The sequence below is a fragment of the Cupressus sempervirens genome, chromosome 6 (genome assembly GCF_028749045.1).
Source record: "Cupressus sempervirens isolate cs-2001-9-10 chromosome 6, ASM2874904v1, whole genome shotgun sequence".
Taxonomy (NCBI): Eukaryota; Viridiplantae; Streptophyta; class Pinopsida; order Cupressales; family Cupressaceae; genus Cupressus; species Cupressus sempervirens.
In genome coordinates, this window is record NC_143123.1 from 296,846,328 (window position 1) to 296,869,130 (window position 22,803).

The window sequence follows — 22,803 nt, forward strand, 5'->3', positions numbered from 1 at the left end:
CATTATAATTTATCATAATCAAATTGAAATACGTTATAATAGTAACCAAAACATCAAGATTCCAATGCAGTTTGAATTACAAAATCAAAACATAGTTCATGGTTCAAAACTTCAATGTTGATCAATCAAGAGTCAATGCTCAAGATTCACAAATCACATTCAGTCATTCAGAATCATACGGATTCTCAAAAAAATTCCACATTCTCATCATCTCCTCCTCTAGAACACTTGCAAATTCATTTGAACCATGCATGGTTCCAATTGTGCTAGATGCATGTGCTATGATGTTATCAACATCATCATCCGTCATCACAGTAAGATTTTGAAGTGTTCCATCCAAGTCTGCACATTCAGGGGCTACATCCCAAAGCTTGGCTGACCCTTCCTTGTATCCATCCTCCTTATGTGACAAAAGACGCAAGTTGGTATGTATATAAACCAAGTCCTCAGCTTTCTTTGAGCCCAACTGGTTGCGCTTCATTGAATGGATATAGGAGTATGTACTCCAATTCTGTTTAGCAGCAGAAGAACTTGCAACCTGAATAATGTTCATAAAATTTTAGAAACAAATTAGAGAATGTTAAACACTAAAGTGTAGAATACAATTGCTAGAAATAAATAAATAAATAAATGAAAACTTACTTGTGAGAGCATCTTGATTGCAAGAGGCTATAGATTCTTGAATGGTTGACCATACATGTACCACCATGTGATATCGCCCATGTCATTTTGGTCCTTTATTGCATATGGAGTAAGTTTTGATCCTGAAGCAAATAAGCCAAATTCTTGCCTCACCTTTTTGTGCATTTCCTCATTTGGGAAGAGTCTTGCAAATGTAGTGTAGCACCCAGTAGCAACTTCTTCATCTGCATATGGTGCAATTCTATCCGGCATAGCAAGTATTTCTTGGCTATAGTACCTTGGAGATAAGGCATATGCAAGGAGGTGCAATGGGGTAGTCATCCTCTCCCAATGATGATGAATGATATCCTCCACCTTTTTGCACAAGGCTTCACATTCTGTGGGGTTAGTCTCATGTGCTTGTATGGAAAGCTTTACCTTTTCTACCATGGTGTCCATGTCATTGTACAAATCCCCCAAGCAAGGTGCATCTGTATCGGCAAAGCGTAGCATAGTCATGATAGGCTTGGTGAAATCCAACACAAATTGCACACGAGCCCACTAGTGCTCATCCAAGATCATACCCCTGACCTTCCAGGTTCTCTCTGAATTTGAAGCCTTCCATATAGCCCATTGGTTACAAATAACCATTTGGCTCAATGCTGATTTCACCTTGACGAGTCATTTCAGAACAATAGTATGAGATGCAAATCTAGTCTTAGCTACCTATAAGCAAGTTGACAATATGACATCAAATATAAAACGGAGTTATAAACAAGAAACATTTTTTGATATTGAACATGAATATAAAACTTATTCAAAGTAAATAAATAAATGAAACCAAATAATTACAATTTTAAATCTACCTTCAACAACTCCTACTTGGAGAATGATCTTAATATAGATTGTGACATGTGGTGGTTTGTAACAAACATTTGTATCTCCTCTCCCTCTTGGTATATTTGCTTCACCCAATCTATTTGGGTGCCAATTTGTTGCATGACCAAGTTGAGAGTGTATGGTGCATGGTGTCCAAAAAATATGGTCGTATTGAGAGTCAACCAAAGCACCTGCACCCCTACAATTCGTGGCATTCTCTGTGACCACCTAGACCACATTCTCACTACCCACCATCTCTATTGCCTCAATGAGAATTCTAGAAATGAATTGTGAATCCTTAACTTGTCCTTCACAATCAATAGCCCTCTAAAACATTGCCCCTTTGGGGGACATTGCAATCACATTTATCAATGGTCGGTTTCTTGTGTCTTTCCATCCATCGGATACGATTGTTATGCCGAAAGTTTTTCAAGATGTCCTAATTGGTCGAAGAGCTTTGTCTATAGAAATCTTTTCTTTTTGCAAAAGAGTAGTACGCAGCTTTTCATAACCGGGGCTAATGTAATCACCTGGTGCTTTAAGGATGGCTGCAACCATTTCCCTCCAATATTGCGATCTTACCAAATTGAAAGGAAGAGCATTGGCATAAAGGCAATGTGCAATTGCTTCATCAGCAATCTCTCTTGCCTCCATTTTGAATTCTTGATCCAACGGACCTCTTTTGCGGGTAATAACTTCTACTTCATCATAATCCTCTGCCACTTCCAAGAATGGATGTTTGGAGGATGCAACATGATCAAGGGGCACATTCACTTTGCTCTTTGTAGATGCAAATTTGTAAAAAGTTGTTTTTGATTTTCTCACTAAATGATCAGTAGCCTCTTGTTCTTTTATGACTCCGGCTAATTGTGCATTGCTCAACTTTTTTCCATCTTTGCTTTCCTTGCACAATGCTATTCCTTTACCAGTAGGGCCCATAAAATGAGCTTTGACTCGAGAATATGAGCTGTTGAAAGGTTTACTATGACATATATTGCATCTCCAAATGTATGACCCACCTCCGGAAACTTGTGATAATCTTGTGGTGTGTCTCCATAATGGATATGCTGCATCAATATTGAAGTTATCACTTCGTTCTTGCCCTGCTGCTGAACTTTGACTATCAGTAGTGGCCATTCTTGCACGAGAAATGTTTAAAGAAACTTGCTCCTTCATTTCTTAAAAAAAAAAAAAAACAAATTTTTTTGAAAAATTTCTCATAAAACTTGAAAAATTCATGAACTAAAAAAAATCACTAAAAAACTCATGAAATGGATTGGACGCTTACCTTAGATGCTTATTCGTCCTTTGTCGAAGCTCAATAGACACCCTAGGAATGATCCTCTTCAAAATAATGACCTTGCTTTCAGAATTTCAGAATGGAGACCAAATGATAAGAGAGCCTAGCTGAAAACAAAATGGGAAGAATGGGCAATGAATGGCCTCTTTAAGGGCCGTTTTAGGGGTTTAAGGCAAATAGAAGGGAAAAAAACAATAAAAAACTATTTATAACACATGTTTTTTGAGTCACTTAAGTGACTGGGTGGTGGAAAAGGCTAGATGCTCACGGGATGCGTCCGGATGCTCTTTGGAGCACGCCGCACACATCCGCAGGTGAGGATGATGCTTCCTGGAAGCATCCGCCACGCATCCTTACACATCCGCGTATTAGCATCTGCACCAAGCTAAAACCCAGACGCATCGGTAACATAGAATATTTGTATTAGAAGAAGCCACATAGGAATTATAGTAACATTCAAGGCCTAGTTCATGAGTTTATTTGAATGCAGAAAGAGTATGAGTCAACTTACAAGATATCAAACATATAGAGGAAGCAACTATATTGGAAAGATCATGATGGGTATATAGGTGATGGATTGATCACTTTAAGCAATGGGATTATAAATTCAAGTGGCATCAAGTATTTAATAAAGAGTGAAGGTTACGATAAAAACTAATCTCAAAATGAGAGAAGAAAATATTAATAAGTCAACCGGCATTGAAACTAGTGTTTCGGGACTTTGTGAGTCTGAGGCAGAGGTGGCCTTTCTGAGGCAAATGGCCTTTGGACTCTGACTCGTTTGGGTCTTGGCAGAGTTTATGTGGACTCGTCGAGTCCAAGGACTCTGCCGAGTCCCAAGCCCAAAACTCTCTTGAATGTTTTTTTAAAAATATTTTATAATATTTTATAATTTTTTAAATTTAAAATTTAAAAAGATAGATATTTTTGGAAGGTGTTTTTTTTTTCAGTGTATATTAATTCTGAAAATGATGTTGTGGTATGTCAAGAATTTGTTAAGGATTGAATGTTAAATCTTAATTCTTCAACTTTATATTATGTTATTTAGTTTTTTTCCTTCAGAAATTCACTGTTATACTTATGTGATCTATGCAAAATTGTGTATGAGTGTTAAATAGCTTCTATTTATCTCAATTATTGTGTATTTGATGTTAATTGACTAAATGATGCATGAAAAAATCGTTAAATCCTTAAAAATCATTGAATTTCAATGGTTTTTTGATTTTCTGAGTCCTTGCCGAGTCCTAACCGAGTTTGGTTGCTGAGTCTGAGTCTGAGTTGGATTTTGACTTTCCGAGTTAGAGGCGAGTAACTATGGTTGAGACTCAACCAGCAATATTCAGATGCCACATCGTATATGAAATGTACATGGTAACAATATAAAATATATTGATTGGGCATATCCAAGGAATTTCAGAGCTGATCAGTAGCATGTCTAAAAAGACGAGAGTAAAAAGTGCGAACTGAAATATGTGTAGAGAGATGGAAATGATTATGATAGCGTTGGAAGTTTCAAAGAAGTCATTAAGGAGCTAGGCACAATGGACAACGATTTATGTAGCATTGCAAACAAATATTCTCATCGACGGTCACCTTGAAATAATAAAGATTGTCATATACTGTCGGGCATGGAATATTATTATTATCAAAAGTTTCATGTTATAATAACTTTGGAGGAGCTAACGAGCAAAGATTATTAGAAGAAAGAATAATGAGGTTAAGCAAATCATTTTATTTAGATGTGCATATTAAGTAAAAGAAATGTTCTCTTGAAAAGGCACGTCTCTTATTGAACTGAATATAAATAAGAGATATTTTCTAAGAGAAAATGTGTGGAAGAGAAGAAGTATGAAATAAGAAGAAATGGAGTAAAAGAAAAAGAAGAGGAAGTCAGGAGTTACAAGGTGAGAAGAAAAATAAAAGATTTATATGTATTCAGATTTTTAATCTGATATATATAAAAATCTGATATATATATATATATATATATATATATATATATATATATATATATATATATATATAAAGACAGTAAAGTAAAAGTATAAATGAAATATATTTAATAATCAGATTTTTATCTGATACATAATTATATATTTTGTGTAAGGATATATAAGGAAGAGTGAGGGGTAGAGTAAAGTGATATTGGCTGACTTCTGGAGGAAAGAAGAGTATATAGATTAAGACGAAGATAAGAAGAGAAAGGTGTGCCATAAAAGTATCCATTGTCAGTTGAGTAAGCAACAGTGCAAAGGTGGAGATATAGTTTGTGCAGTGGGTTGGTGCTCATGAAGACAAAAGCGGAGGTTGGTGCTTCCAGTAGGTTGGTTCTTGCAAAGTGTGGGAGTTGGAGCTTCTAGTGTGTCAATGCTCATAAACATAGAAGTAGTAGCCTCTAGTAGGTTGGAGCCTACAAAAAATTGTAAAAGAACAAGTTTATATAAAATATTTGTGGTGGGTAAAGAGAGTACTGTATAATCTTAAGTGTGTGCAGACTCAAGAATTTGTGAGCTTTGTACTTAGGTTTTATTATTATTCAATAAAGGATCACTTTCTAGTGTGGCTGGGTTTTCACCCTCAAATGGAGGGTTTCCCTAGGATAATCTTTGTGTCTATTCGTTCATCTTGTTTATTTTGTTTATCTCTAGTTCTATTTAAAAATTCAAAAGAATTGACATGTACTCCAAGTTTCTAACCTTACTTGACATGACATATGAACCATCATAAATACGTTTGTACAATAGAAAACAAAGATTTTAATGTGTTGGTGGGCTGTTTCATTCCTATTGCAGTCGTCTCTTTAAAAAGTTCAAGTGTATGAAAGTGTACGTAAGAAACTTGTTTTGATAAAAAGGAAAAAGTATTTAAAGGTAAGGTGGGGATTTTTAAATACATTACACATTCAACATCTGTGTATGTGTTTTAAATAACTTGCAACTTCATTATTAAAGTTCCTCCTTGCACTTTTTAATATATTTTTGAATTACATATGTAATCTTAAATCTTGTCATTAACTTCCAAGAGGGAATGTGGCAATTTTACGAGTCATTACATGCTTTAAAATGACTTGCAAATACTCTAATAAAGTTCGTTTGAAGCCATGAGTGGTGATTTGTTCTTGCAATGCATATTTTTTAGCCTGTCTTTACCTTTGAATATGAGTATATGACTTACGATTCATTTCAAGAAGCCTATCGTTTAAATAGGGCAATGTTAAAGATGTAAATATACTCCGAAATCCCGTCAGTGGCTACAAGGGAGTTGTTATGTTGAATTTTTATGTCAAAGCATATGCAAAGCCTGTTTGGACTTGCAATAGATATTAAAAAACCCAACTTTACGCATGAGTGGATTGTTGGTATGCGCAAATTAGTAATAAAAAATTGTCTTTACTCTGAACTCAGCCCCAATGATATGATTTGGCTTCTAAGAAACCCATTAACGCCTACTTCAAGGCCTGTTTTTTATTGATTATAGATCCAACACTTGTATTATGACTTAAAAGCCCATCTTTGTGAAAATGGCATTGTTTTGGTGCATTCGCTATTCGAAAGATTATCTTTACACTATAAGTTGATTTTAGACTTGCAATTCATGTTCAAAATCCTGTCTTTACACAAAAAATGGTGAATCATATTGATTGAGAACTTGTAATATGGCATACAAAGCCCATGTAGGGCATTGAGCGAAAGATACACATGTTGCTTGGCTTCTAACACATTTTATAGAGCCCATAATGAAGGCATTAAGAACTTGGTTCCATCATAAAAGCCCGTTTTTATTACGCTTGACAGTCCCAACACTTGCATTAATCATTCAAAAGCTCGTCTAGGGCACAAAAACATGGATTCTGGAAGCAAATACAACTTCTGATTTTGCTGCTCCATTATACAATTTCTATCATGAAAACAAACCATGTTTCTTTTATAGACACCATTTTTCTTCCTTATTACACATTGACTTATTGCAGCTTGTAAGAGCTATGATTTTGATGTTTGAATGAGTCTTTCAATTGCTATTCTCTTGCATTTTAATCCTCAATCATTGATATTTTTCAAGAAATTTTTATTGACTCAAAAATGCATTGATTTGGTAAGATGCTTTGATCAATCTCTAGGGCTTTTCTGATTTTTTAATTTTCTTTTCTTGTTTTTATATACGTTTTTCTTATTGCAAATTGTATTTTGGATTTGTACAAAAACATTTTATGTCAAAACAATGAGATGATCTTCCCCAAAGTTTAATTAGAGTTCTTCCCGTCATTAGAAAGCTCCTAAAACTTACTTTTCTTGCATTTGCAGTCGGCATTAAAAAATTCTGTCCGTAGGCTTGTCTTTCCTAAAAGGAGAAGTTTTTTCCCCTATTTGTAATGAGATCTAAAAAGCCCACCTACAAGTATTTTCTAAGCTAATTTTGACTCTTTTTTAAAGCTGCAAATGAACTTCAAAAACCCATTTGTAGGCAGTAAGTACTTTCCAAAATGACTTGTAATGGGACTTCAAAACCCCACTTATAAGAGAAAAATCTTCCCACTTATCTATATATGCTTGTGCAAGGAGGTGAAAAAATAGAAAATGATTGAGAGGATAGAAAACTTTCAAGACTGATTTGAAGCATGGACACTTCAATCACGAAGCATCCTGTAGCAGCATAAAGGCCATATAGAGGATGCTGTAGTAGAAGTTGCATCTTGTGTGACAATCATTTTGTTATGCTTTATAAATTGGTGTAGTTTTGTTGACAAGTTACATGTAATTGGGCAACAAGTTGTAATTACATGTGATAATATCACATGCAAAGTTGTAACATGTAATCAGATTGCAAGTGCATTAGGTTTTGTAATCTTTTATAAGTCAAAGGTAGTTAAGGGTTTCCCCGTCTTTCTCCACTCTTCTATAAATAAAGGAGTGTGCTCCTTGTAATTTTTATCTTTTGGCAATGCAAGAGTCAATTTGTATGCACTCTAAGAATTTGAGCTTAGATGTAAATTAAATTGCTTTGAATAAAGGAGACATGTTGATTTAAGACTTTGTGTGAATCCAAACTATTATGTGACGACATTTTCTTGAGTTGATTGTGAGTTTTGGTGCTTTGTTCAAGAGGGACTTGAATTCAATCTTGCAGTCTTTGAGCTGCATACTGCACTCAAAGTTATATTTCAATTTGAGTATTTGGAAACTTTGTGTTGTTGAGGGGCAAATTGATATAGTTGATGGTCACTTCAAATACTCAAGGATGAAAGACTTTGTGCTTCAATGTTAAGTGCTTTCATAAAAATTAGTGAATGTTCGGTAAGAGATTTTGTGCCTTATCGTTTGTTTAGATTCTTGAATCTTCATTTGGAATTAGCGCATTTTTTATTGTGCTTTTCTGTAACTATTTCACCAATTTAAAGTAGATTGGTGCCTTTAGTACTCTTTCATCAACTCCCAAGCCATCAAAATTATTTTAGCAATAGATTGTTTTTGTTAAGTTTGAGATTTGTTTGCAAATCATTCTTCAAAAAAGAGGAGTTGATCAAGAGAACCAACAATTTTTTGTAATTTTAGTTATGTTCTTGTTGAAGCCACCTTCGTTAAGAAGGGAGCCTCCCCTATTGCTGAGAGGAGAGAGAAATCTAATGAGATGTTGCCTAAATTACAATTTTGTAGGTTGTGGTCATGATGACTACGGAAATTTTAGCCAACAATTTCTTTGAAATTTCTTCTTAAGCTCTAAAAAGTATACTTTGATAAAGCTTTCTAAACATGCTTATGAATTGATCTATTGACCTGCAGAACTCTAAATATATTTCACCATTATTGAGTAGTACTTTGATGAAGTGATATCTTGTATCAATATGCTTACTTCTTTTATGAAAAATGTGATTTTGATAAAGCTGTTGAATTATTTAAATTTTTGACAAACTATTTTACTGGTCCTCCTTGCTCGAGTCAAATCTATTTAGCATTCTTGTCATCCATAGTGCTTGGCATGCTAGTGGTGCAGCTGTCATATATTTTGCACTTATATAGAAGAGTTACAATGGGTTGTTTTTTTTGATCCCATGATATTACTCTTGTACTAAGATGAAGTATATATCCTCGGGTACTCTTTTGATTGTCAATGCTCTTTCTAAATTTGCTTAAGTTTATTAGATGTGGAGTATTCTTCTTCCAACTTGTTTCAAAATGTATAATCTTCCATGAGCAAACCATATAATCATCAAAATCCCTAAAGTAAATGGAATGCATTATATTGTTTTAAATCATCATCCCATATTGCCTTTAGTCTGAATCAGAGAGGAATCATAGTGAGGATACACATGCACGCACGCACGCACGCACACACACAAATATACATATACACATTCATATACATACAAATACACATACACATACAGATGTCCCCAAGAAGGAAAAAAATAATTTGTGCTGCCTGTCTATTTTACTTTCAAAAATTTTGCAAACATGTAATTTGAACTTCCCAGAATTTTATTTGTCAGAGTTTTCAGTTATATATACTTACCTCTGTTGGACTTTCTCAACCAATAACTCTATTAAAATTGTCTATCAGGTAATCACTCTTCAGATAAATGGAGAAGATGTTTCAACAGAGGTCATCCACATTTTTCATGTGGGTAAGGTGAGGATTAAACTTCGCAAAGGAAGAAGCACCAAGGCAAAAGAATCTTATTCAGCATCGATGCTGGTATTTTGTTCTTTACTTTGTTTTTTTATAGCAATTATCTGCTATTCTGTCCACATGTTAGCTGTAACTATTTTGAACTCACTCTAACAATTAATATTGATTTCCGATTAGAATAGTGTAAAAAACTGATTACAACAAGTTCATCATGAACTGTTCAGCATAAAAGAGAAGGAAGCTGCGAGAGTATCATACTTTAAAACTACCAGATCACCACTCAAAATGACTTACAGGGTAGTCAACTCATTTGTCCCACTTGAAAAAGTAGCAAAACAGTATAAGATTTACACTGCATATCAAAAAGATTTACATAGTGCTGATTATCAAAATCAAACATGCTATTGATTTATATTCGGGCCCCATCCATCATTAGAATCCAATGCTTTCAAGAAAGCTGCATCGAACAATTCACCATTCCATCCTGCTAGAACAAAATCATTAGTCAGCTGAACTTCTTCATCAGCAGAAACATTTGGAACATGCTGCTGGGTACTAGTGGAAATGTGCAGATCGTCCATCATTCTTTCAATTTGTTTAATATCATTTGTGTCCATCATATCCTTGAATTGATCAAGGTACTTGAAAGCCTTGACCTTGTCTTTATGAATAAGCAACATTCCGTCTCTGATCAGTGTCATAAATTGAACCATAGGAATTTCCAAAGAAAGTGTCACCTAAGACACAATGGAAAAATGTGTGAGTTTTTAAGTAAACTCAGTAAGTCCCTTATCCTTCTGCTGAAAAACCTCTTCATTTCTTGCTTTCCAAAGGAACCATAAAATCTCATATGTAAGAACAGACCAAAAAGAGTTGAGCTTAGAATCAAAAGCTTCAACATATCCAGGTAAAATTTCAATTTAGGAATGACCTGGTTTTGAATTCCATACAATAGGATTGCCCCAAAAACTGACCATATCATAATAGCAAAATCACACCAGAAAAAAACATGTTCAAAGGACTCAACTGCATCACAAACTTTACAATGACCAGGGATGAGGCCTAAAGACTCCAAGTTAGATCCTAAGGCAAGTTTTTTGAGCAATAGAAGCCACTTAAAACATATCTTTTGGGTTCCATTTTTTGACTGCCTTAAGTATTGGAAAAGAAAGACCATTTAGAAAAAGGAGAACACAATCCCCACTCTTGGATCACTCTTTGAAGGATTTCAGGATCAGACACAAACATATGATATAACTGTTTTACTGTTACTTCATTAAACATTGTTCCATCATTCCACAACATTTGTTTGAAAAAAGTGTTAGAGTCAATAGCCTTGGAGAAGCTACATGCACTAAGTGCCTTGCAAATTAATGTATATGTTTTTTTATGAGTTTGTGTGATACCGTATCTAGTTCTAATTTCATCCCAAGTACCCATCCGATTATCAATTATTAAGTCACTGATTAAAGTCACTCCCAACACATTCCAATGTTTTGTTGAGCGATTTTGTGTAAGTGCCAAAGGTTTTTCATTTAGGTATAGACCCCACCAAATTGATCTATTTGTGACAACATAAGTTGGGGAAGAACCAACAACTCTAATTGGTAAGAATATCCTTGGATGGGTCCAAGCCTTCCAAACGATAGCAAAAACATTAGAACAAAATACCTTGATCTTAAAGTCGCCTAATAGTAAATCACAGAATGAAATGTTCATCCAACTTTTACCTTTGGAGATGATAGAACGTTGAATGCTATTTTTGATAAGGACTTTCCAAGGTTCATTACCATATATGGTCTTAAGAATCCACTTAGAATCAAGAGCAATAGCATGATTTTTTAGGTCCTTCAAGCCCACTCCACCATAGTGCTTAGGTTTAGAGCACCACTGCCAATTCACATAGTGTCTGTTTTTGTTTCCCATCCCATCAGACAATAGAAAGTCTCTCAAAATTTTCTCAATTTTATACATTTGTTGATTAGTCATTAACCAAGTAGAAGCAAAGTAAAGATGATGAGATGACAAAACTTTCTGCACGACTTGTACCCTTCCTACCAAAGAGAGATAGTGAGTCTGCCATTTAACATGTTTCATTTGAATTTTATCAAAGACCCACTCCCACATAGTGTTAGTAGAAAGATTAACAACAAAAGGGATACCAAGGTATCTGACAATCTCATTAGGGCCTTTCCATTGCCAAGACATCAATTGAACCCAATTAGGCAGAGATTCAGATCAACCTAGAACTGAGGATTTTTGAGGAGCAATTTTGGCACCTGAGGCTAAACAAAAGAATTCAAGCATATATAAAAGAATATTTATATTATCATCAATGATGAAACTTATGATCATATCAATTTGACTGTAACTACAAACTTAACACTCCCTCTTAGTTAGGAAGGATTGATACAGAACATATTATGTTCTTGAGTATACAAAGAGATATTATCTCAGTATGATATCCCTAGAATGGCATGTTTAAGGATATCAACATAAATCCATCAACACACACATATATTATATATGGAATTTGCTACAATTCATAATGAGACTAAATTTCTCAACACTTTTCTTTTTAGTAAGGAGGGAATTTAAGCAATTACTATAACTTTAGTATAAGTTTGAATACCACCTTAATTGTGGTCTATAATAGATTTAAGTTATGGTGTCCGACAATATTTGGCCTAAAGAACGATAACAAATTTCATGGTGTCTGGCAAAAATCTGGCCTAATGGCAATGACACCAATAATTTTCATGGTGTCTGGCAAGATCTAGCCTAATAACCATGATGGATATCAATGTGTCTGGCAAAATCCAGCCTAATAACAATGACACCAATAATTTTCATGGCGTTTGACAAGATTTGGCCTAATAACCATGATGGATATCAATGTGTCCAACAAAATCTGGCCTAATAACAATGATACCAATAACTTTCAACATTTTTGGTGTTAGAAGGTTGGTCATCTATTGATAAGATCATCACCTTATAATAGTTACCTTCTATTTGTTATCATAACTTCTGACACATAGGGACAACAACTTAATGTAGTCTGTTATGATAACAGGTCCAGTTATTGATAAGATTGTCACCTTTCAATAACTCCCCTCTAAATATATGCATCAATGAAAGATCATGTAGTAACTCACATGATATCCACCATGAACCATCTAAAGTTAGATGGTGGACCCACCATAGCTGCTACTAGAGGGTGGAACAAAAGGCTTTCACCTCATACTTCTCTCACACAGAAGAGAGTGCACTATAAAGAATTTCTCTTAGAACTTCTCCTCATAGAGAAGATATCATCCACAAGGTATTGGATCTCAAAATTTCTCCCTCTGAACATCGATTGTGGGAAGTTAGGTCTTCTAGTTACTTACCCAGAAACTCTCTTTACTCAATGGTGCCTATCGAAATCACTTTGAATCTGATATCAATTTTCTGATTTCTTGGTGATAAGTCATCACTTCCTAATGATATATGTAGGAGTAGTCCCATCAACATCATGTAGTCACCCACGTATTTCTAGAATCCCTCTAAGTATCAATCTTCTCCGCTCTTGTGTTGCCTTCGAAGAAGTGTCATACTCCCTCTTAATGTAATCTTAATCATCAAAGATGAGAGCCTCATTTTATCCATCTTGATCATCGGGGTCTTTGGAGCTACTATCATTAGATTGAGTCTGCACAATATTTGGTAGCATATGTAAAGTACCAACCTTCTTTTCCTGTAAGAATATCCTCAAACATAAAGGAAAAGATCAAAGCAAATAACCCTTACAGTATGTATAGAAGAATAAGAGAGAGACTACAGAGAGTAGATAAATGTAAAAGATAACAAATACTTATTTGCACATGAAGATTTGGAAATTGCCTTTTTAGACTATTTCAGAATGGAACATCTCCACTCTAAATAAGGTTCAAGTGGGAATGGAACATTGACTATTATTCGCCCCACAATGTAAAATTTCCACTCATTCTTATATTATTGAACAATTTTGTATCAAATATGACAACTCCTTTCTAAGTTCTAACTTTCTCTTTTCGTCCATTGAAGGTCCAAACATTCATTTAGTTTAATAGTAGAAGTGAATCTGTCCTTCCATTTTATCAAACTCGTCCATAATACGCCAATATCTTGATTAAATATGATTGTGCCACATGAATGACTCTACAACTCATACGTCAAGTTTCATTTATCATTTATCGTAGATGGTTCAATTGAAGTCACCACTTTCTTATGATGTACACAAGGGGTAGGCCCATTAAAATCACATTGTTGCATGAATTATAGTCCTCTTGACTGTTACAATTTATTGATCACTGAAGATTCCATCACAATATGGTTTACTCCCTTTGAATCAATATGATTGAGATTACTGAAGAATGGTTGAATCATATCATCTATCAACTCCTTTTCTTTCAAGGTTGCCCGTAATATCAACCTCCCTCTGAGTCTTAATCTCCCACTTTTTCCTTTAAAGGACAAGTCAAGGAGTACTAGTTCTAACCCCAAATTAAGTTTGACTTCCCTTGAATTGTTTGCGGGATTCCTTTGTACTTATACTTTATGGCTTCTCCAACGTGTATACTATTTAGATATATCATGGGTTTCCACATTGAATGTCCTGTATTCCTCCATTGCTCAATGGGTCCCTTTCTAACGTGGCCACCATTGATAGAGCGCTCAACTTATATATATTTTAAATCCTTCTATATCTCATTTTTACTTGCTTACTTCTCCTATTACAATGGGTCCTCGTATTCTGGGATGACATACAACTAGTTTTGCTTTTTTAGTGTCCTGTTCCCTGCTTGCACTTTCTTTTGGCTCCACGTTAGAGGGTTCAAACTTCCTCGCCACTATCAATCAATATATTTAGTACTTTAGGCTTTGATAGGAATTTTATTTGACCATTGATATGATAGGGTTGGCTAATCTTCAAATATCTCTTACGATAGTTTCTTATAATTTCTCTAAGACTCATCATACCTTGTGATTATTCATGAGGCGACTGCCTTAGTTTGATGTCAGCAAAATCCAATGTATTGGAGAAACTAACCAATTGAAACTTCATTGATATAGTCTATAATTTTATATTGCATCTACCATAAATGATCCTACCATGTAGTGGAAAGCTAGCTAATTAAAAGTCTTTCCAAACATTTTTCTTATTACTTTCATTATCGGGTGTCGTTCTGCCAAGAGACATTTATATTGATGTGAATCTAAGATGAATTCCGATAAAAGTTTTCTAATTGTCTTGTCCCTATCCTACAACCCATGGACTACAAAATCCATTATTGTAGCCGAACATATGCTAGGGGCAGGCTACCCCAATGACAGATGACTGTTTGTCTCCTATCCCTTTTTTTGGGGTCACTTAGAGTTTTTGGCTCTAGGGAAAAATTCTTCTTTCCTGATGGGGAACTTATACAATAGGAGAATGTAGATGCATAAATCATATACGAATTGGGCAAAATCGAATGCAAGCAAAGGGTTATTGGGCAAAGGTATATACGAGTTGTTTTTGCACTTGAATCTTGTTTAAAGTATTGGAGGAAGCATTCAACGGATTGATGATTGATCAAGAAATTTTCTATCCTTGCTATTAGGCAGTGACTCATTCCCAATCATCTTCTGCTATTGCTAGTGGTTCACTGCTTGCTAATCATCAAAATTAAAAAAAATCTCTGCCATAATCAAGGAAAGGGAGATTGAACCACGTAGAAAGCCATCATCAAGGCCAGGCCATATTAAGTTTCTGTAGACATTGTTTTCAGTGGTCTACATGATTTACGTTATTCACCAAGTCTCTTAATTGCAATAGTGTACTTAGCAATACCTCCATAGGTGTAATCTATCTATTTCCTTTAGAAAGAGGTATATACCATTTGGCTACAGATATAGTGAGGGAATCAACACCATTGCCAACAAAAGTTCATTTTCAACTAATCTCTATTATAGTTTAATAGAACTGTCGATCACTTGGATTTGCTTTATCCTCATTCTGCCATACACTCCATGCAATAATGAAGCCTTCTTTTCATCATCTAATCTTCCTTCCAAATTATCATAGTCTCTGATTTTCTTAAATTTGCAATTAGGCTCTGATACCATGTTAAGTAACATGGATTGTGTCTACAAATGTAGTTATATTGCCATTGTTATAGATATGTTTCAAATGCACATTTGGATCTCATATAAGTAGGGAGAGGAGATGTCCTTTTAAGAGACGTGTTTGCAAGGTTTGAACATCATTAGTTAGTATAAAACAATATAACTATAACTAACCACACACACACACACACACACACACACACACATATATTATCATCAATAATGAAACTTATGATCATATCAATTTGACTATAACTACAAACTTAACACATTCAAATCTATCATAGGCTTTTTCAAAATCAAGTAATATCATAGCCACATTTTGATTGCTTTTCTTAGCCCAATGTATTGCTTCCCAACTAGTTATTAGTTTTTCCAATATATACTTGCCCTTAATGAAACTTGTTTATGTAATTGAGATAAATCTATTGAGCAAATTCTCAATTCCTTTTAGCTAACAATTTTGCAATGATCTTATAAGAGATGTTCAATAACGTTATTGGCCTCCAATTTTTTATTTCAGCTTTGTCACTATTCTTTGGGATCAATTTGATCAGGCCTTTATTGATGCTTTTACCAAGGGATCCTTTGCTGAATGAGTCTTCATAGAGTGCCAACAAATCACTGGAAATCCAATTTATATTAGTTTTGTAGAATTCAGCAAGAAGATCATCACATCCTGGTGATTTGTCATTCGCTAAAGAGTTAATAGCCCATTTAACTGCTTCTAGAGTAATAGGATTGTTTAGTCTATTACTATCTTCTTTTGACACTTTTTTGGGAATCAGTTGAAGACATTTGTCAAGTGCCTCATAATTAGCATTGGACATTTGAGATGAAAGAAGCTGGGAATAATACTCAAAGAAAGCTGACTGCATTAACCCTGGGTCCGAAGAATTTCTACCATTAAAGTGAATGTGTTCAATGAATTCCCTTTTATTCTTTGCCTTGATAATATTGAAGAATTATTTAGACCCCCTATCTCCTTCCAGATTCCAATTCAATTTGAATCTAGCTCTCTGACCTTGGATCTTCCTTAAGGAGTGTTTAGTCTTAATCAAATAAGCTTCTAACTCCAAATCCTGAATTCTGATCTGAAGATCTTTCTCTATCAGGTTAAGATTAGTCTGTGCCCTAGTTTCTTCAGGATTTAAATCCATACTCTTTTTACCAATAATCTGAAAAATCTTTTGCCAAACATCAACTAATCCTTCCCACATTTCTCTTGGTTGAACATCACCACTAACCAGCTTATAAATAATAGTAGCCTGCATGAGAGCACCAATAGTATCCCGGTCTTTAAGAAGAGAAAAATTAAGTTTAAAGGGCTTATTAACATTCACCCTAGAAATTGGAATCTCATCTTGCAACTCAATCTTTGCAGAGATTGGAGAATGGTTAGAGAGTGAAGTTGGAGTAACTATGATAGGTGAGTGCCCAGGATCAGAGTAAAAACAAAGAAGAGCAGAATTTGCATAAATTCTATCCAATCTACAATAAACCTTTTGAGGGTCCTTTTGATTATTGCACCAAGTATACCAGACATCCTGAAATTCTGATTTTCTATCTTCTAAAGTATCTAACACATTAAGCTTTCTCTTAAATTTGTTCCAGAAGAATAACTCATCGCCTTTCCAACTAAAAGAGTTACCTCCTATTTTATCCTCCCTATGTTCCATCATATTAAAATCACCAATAAAGATCCACCTGGTATTAGGCAAATTATTTGAAGCCCATTCCCATAGTATTGCTCTGTCTCTATAATCATTAGGTGCATAGAAGTTGCACAACACAAAGCTCTAACCATCTTTACTAAATATAATCCACAATGCCCAATGACAAGGAGAAACTCCTCTATTAACTATATAATCCACCCAATTAGGTCCCACAAGAGTAACAACTCTCCCCCTCCTCTATTAACTATATAATCCACCCAATTAGGTCCCACAAGAATAGCAACTCCCCCCCTCCCTCTTTCATGGTTGGAGTAGAATGCAATGGCATGATCCCAAAGCATTTTTAAAATAGTGTGAGCTTGAAATCCAACTACTTTAATCTCTTGTAAACAAATAAAGTCTTTTTGTATAAGTTTACTGCACCATCTTCTGACAATGTATTTTCTATCATTCATCTTCAATCCTCTAACATTCCAGCTATGGACATTGATCATGTTCATGATTTTTAGGGTTGTTCTTACCATTTTTATAAAGTTTGTTAAAGCAATCAGTGATATACCCCTGTCTGTTTTTATAACTAGTAGAATTGGTTAATATCTGGTTACCATTGCCCTTTCTTTTCTTACTTCTTTTATTGGTGACTTCAACAAAAGGGGGCTCAGTTCTATTCTTATCTAGAGAAATTTCCATCCCTAAAGACTTCAAACCATTCAATTGCATATTCTTATCAGTCAAAGAGTGATTGGCAGTCTTAACCAACTCTGCCCTCTCAGTTAGAGAATTAAGAGCAAGTCGCTGAGCATTAAGTTTGATGGGTGTTTCAACCAAAGGCATTGGAACAACACTTTCGTTTGGATAGATAATGGATTTTAACTAGTTAGAACCACTTGGGATGATCTTAGAACTAGAAATGAGATCATTAGTAGGAGTTAGCTCAGTATCATAGAGAGGATTGACAATAGTATCAGATTCCTTTTCTAAAGCAGAATTAGAAAGTTTATCATTCTCCATAGGCTTATCCATCCCCAAAATGTTACCAGAGTTACCTGAGGATGGTGCCGAGGGTTTCTCTGTTTTAGAACTAGATGCTTTATTAGCATTATCTTTAGAAATCTCAAAATTAGTAATTTGGGGTCTAGATAAATCCAGACAATCCTTTCTTGCATGTCCATTCCTTTTGCAATGAAAACAAGCACCTAGATTACCAAGTCAGGAGACTTTCCATGAAAAAGCTTCAAAATCAACAGTAAGGGAGATATTATTTGGGAACACGATTCCAAGTTCGAGAGCACAACCAAAACCCTAGCATTTAAATGTGGGAGGGTAGTCTTAGATTGTTCTATCTATAGAACCGAGCCAATAGGCTTTAATAGTTGGTGAATAAAGGGCCAAAATTCAACATTCAAGTTCTCAATTTCTACCCAATTTGGTGAAGCCCTAGTAGACACTTCTACATTCCCAGTTGACGACCATGGGAAGGCTACAAATAGAGATTTACTCACATTCCAAAATTTCTTGTTAAGTATTCTTTCTTGCATACTATGAGTTTTAACAAACACAACAAAGAGCCCTCTTTGAACCATTCTATAAAAAACAACATGAATCCTAAGTTTCTTACCCCAAACATTTACAATCCATTCATCAATTTTTTTTGGGAAGGTAAGAACCTTTTATCTAAGCATGCAAAGAAAACTGCAACATGTTTTAACCGAGATTGTTCTGTTCTAATAGCTCTTACCATATCCTCATTTGGTGAGAGAGAAAGGGTCTTTAGTTCATGGGGCGGGATCTTACCTTCCTCCTTTCCTCCGTCGACAGTAGATTCAAAATTGCCTTCATCCCCGAGTCTATCTCCATTGGCTGGGGCTCCGTCGTGTCGGTTTCCATCTGCAGTGATTCTGCAAATCTTGCTAGAGAAGAAAGTTGACGACAGGCAAGAAGTTGAAATCTCCTCCACCACTGCCTTATATGAAGGTTTCTTAGGCAATTCCTTTTGCTGAACTCGAGAACTATCTTGGTCATGTGTGTTGTTTTTAACCTCATCAACTTTCATCATTTCTTCTGACGCCTCTCCTCCACCATCAGTCATGATTGCCTCCCCTTAGTCTCTCATGAGGGATCCAGGGTGGGTAGATAAGAGCGGGTAAGATTTACCAATTATTAATAGAAAAGCCCAAACGACACACAACTAAAAACCACAAAAAGGATAATCAATAAAGCACACAGCCAAAGAAATCAAGTACCAAAAGCAAAGAAAGCAGTGAAAAACACGGCACAAAGAGAGAAAAAAAGAGTCGAGAAACATGTTGCAAGGTATAGGAGCCGAGGCACATAAGTGTTTGGCTTCCGTATGCAGTTGCAGAGTGATGTTTTATTAATATTGATTTTCAATAGTGGATACTTTAGTTATAAGAAAATGTTGCAGGACTTTCCTGAAAAGGCAAAATTGCATACATCTCAAACAAATGCATGAAATCCGTCACAAGAATTGTTTATTGTGGTTTGACACCATGTGCATATTGAGCATAAAGTTTGAGTTTTTCATCATTATTCTATTCATGATCCTTTAGGTGGCATTGAAGTGTAAAGAGAATTCAATTACTGTAGTTTTGAATAGGCATAGCTCAAGAAAAATATGGGGAATTGATAAGATTTGAAATAGAAGAGAGACATTACACAAATTTTGTACTGCAGGAGAGGAGAAACAAATATAAATCATTAACAAAAAAAATTCTTTTGACCCTAAACTAAAATAATTAGTTTAAGCTTTGGGTTATAAATGGGATAGACATGGTAGGTTTTCAACTTGTCTTTAAACATTAGCTTTAGACTAGGTTAATGCTCATGCCATGCCATTCCTTGTAGCACATTCTCCATCAAACAAATTTTCATAAGACAGTTTTTGTTGGCTCCTAATTCACCCCCTAGAGAATATAAAGTACACACTATGCTCATTCAGAAGAAATATCCTGATGTGAATTTGGTGACGGAGAACATGAGATTGAGTTAGATTAAGAAATGTTGCTCTAATGCCATGGTTTGGTGGATCAACATTAGGCATTGGCCTCATAAATGTCAATTTCTTAGAGTTATTGATTGTTTAGGAAGTGCAAGGATACAAAATTTTAAAGTTGATTAGATCTATGGCAGATTTGAATATGTATATCTTTTAATGTTTTGTTGCAGATTACAATCAGAATGGGAATGCAATAATTTTTTCACAATATAAATATGCTTGATCTGATAATGCTTCACTTATTTCAGAATGAGGAACAACTTTCTGAATATATGAATCAAATGCTTATGACTTGCACTAATGAATAGTGGTACTTGTCAACATTCAATCTGCATTGAATATATATGTATGTTTCGAGAGATGTATTGGTGGATAGACATGTCTCTCCACTAATAATAATACTCATTCATTATTGGTGGCAACATATGCACCATTTCAAACAGATAACAGTTTCTATCATGCCCAATAGTTATCGGCATCATAACAATGCTAATCTGATTCTTAGCTAATGCTATATTCATATCTATCGATTTAACATCGATATTTATAGATTGCAATGATAATACTTAATCAATATTGATCATAATGCAGATCTAAAATCCAGATTATACTTGGAATAATATAAATGATAATTTGATCATTTATGGATGATAATTAGATTTACAATATGATCAATAGAATGATATTTGATTCAACATTTAGTATGTATGTATATAATTATATCATTCTAATGATAGTTATCGTTCATAGTTATCTAACTGAAGCTATCATTTCAACACTCCCTCCTAGCTAGGGAAGATAAAAATCTATCTGAGTATATGTATCACAATAAATCCATTTATCGTGAAAAGATGTATCACCTTACATGTGATATCAAGAAGTACGGTATACCTAAGAATATCAAGTCACATGACATTCTTCATAACTCGATTTTTTTTTTTTCCAAATTATGGTATGTGCATTGACATCAAGTCTCATGATGTCCATCATATGAATATTTGATCATGGCGTATCCACAAATATATTATCTACCATGATTATCTTTCAAAGATCATTATGATTTACCAAATGATATCGAGTCTTATGATAACTGCCATAATGTCTAAGAGATATTAATTATCATGACATGTCCATTGTTATCAAGTCACATGATGTACATCATGAATGATGTCACCTCATGATGACATCAAGAGTAATGGTTTGTCCACGGATATCAAGTCACATGCTATTCATCATACTCACAATATCCTTTCCGGTATTCTCAACTAGCATCAAATCACATGATGCCTACCAAAAGAATATCTTCTCATGGTATATCCACGAGTATTACGTTGTGTAATATCCACCATGAAATATCTCAGTAATATAACGCATCATGGTTACTCACCACTTAGGTAATATTACTTGAGAGATGAACTATCATGACATGCCCACAAATGTCAAGTCACATGATATCCATCATGATAGTAAGGTTAAACTATTGTAAAGTCATCACTTGACAATAGTATCCATAGTAACAAGTGCACATCATTGAAAGATCTTCACCTCTTAATGATACATACAGGGGCTCATTAATCATTGAAGCAATGAAGTCATGGAGTCATACTCATAACATCTACCATGAAACATATCAGATGGTAGATCCACCATGGCTGATCCCAATGGGTGAAAACAATGGCTTTCACCACAAACTTCTCTCTCAAGGGAACAATATGTAAGGATACAAATAATATATCACTGATGATGAAATTCCTTTTTAGCTAAGGCTTCATTCTCCAACATATCAATCTTATCCCAGAAGTACACAAAACTTCTCTCTATCATGAGGCTTGGTGAGAACGTCAACCGTCTATTCTTCAGTGATAATATATCTCAACTGGATACTAAAACCATCTTGTCATGGTCTACTCCCTCCATAGTAACATGATTGAATGTAATAAACTGTGGATTTATCCACCGGTTTGGCTACACCAAACATTCTTTCTAATATGGCTCCATTTTGAATCTCCAAGATCTTGCATCAACCTCTTGGCCTTTTCATCCAAGATTGCCTCTAATGAAATGTTAGACTCCCTCTGAATGTAATCTCTTATGCCTCTTGATCTATATTGAAAGCATTTCAGAGAGAGATTATGAGTAGTTCATAGAACTAAACTATGCTGAAGAAAAATATCAATGATAAAAGCACAAAAAATTTTACCATCTCATGAATTGACTACATATATTTCACAACGAATAATCAAAGGTATAATCATAAAATACTTATCTCTTGTATGCAAAGGACATTGCCCTCTAGCGATTTGGAGTGTCACGACACCATCTTGAGCTTGGACTGATTTTTCATAGCTCCCCATACAGTGGTTATTTTCAGTCTACTTCCAGATGATTATTAATCATCCTGAAAATTGGATGATCAGGTGTATGGACCTGCAAGAATGGCTTAGCCTTTGGACACAAGTTTAGTAGTTGCTTTCTTTATCCATCTTGCATCTTCCAGCATCTCTGGAATCATCACATCACCATTTATTTGAAGCACCATGTCAAACAGTTCAGGAGTC

The 22,803-nt window shown here is 34.8% G+C and overlaps 1 protein-coding gene across 2 annotated transcripts in view; it reads left to right on the forward strand.

Moving 5' to 3' along the window:
- Positions 1 to 22,803, forward strand: part of SCAB1 (plectin-like protein) — a 215,207-nt gene that overhangs the window by 187,851 nt on the left and 4,553 nt on the right. Inside the window, exon 10 of one of the 2 annotated variants that reach the window (XM_089787925.1) lies at positions 9,356 to 9,490. In XM_089787925.1, coding sequence (XP_089644051.1) covers positions 9,356 to 9,490 — 135 coding nt within the window. The remainder of the gene's footprint in view (positions 1 to 9,355; positions 9,491 to 22,803) is intronic. The other variant, XM_089787926.1, reaches the window with a different exon arrangement.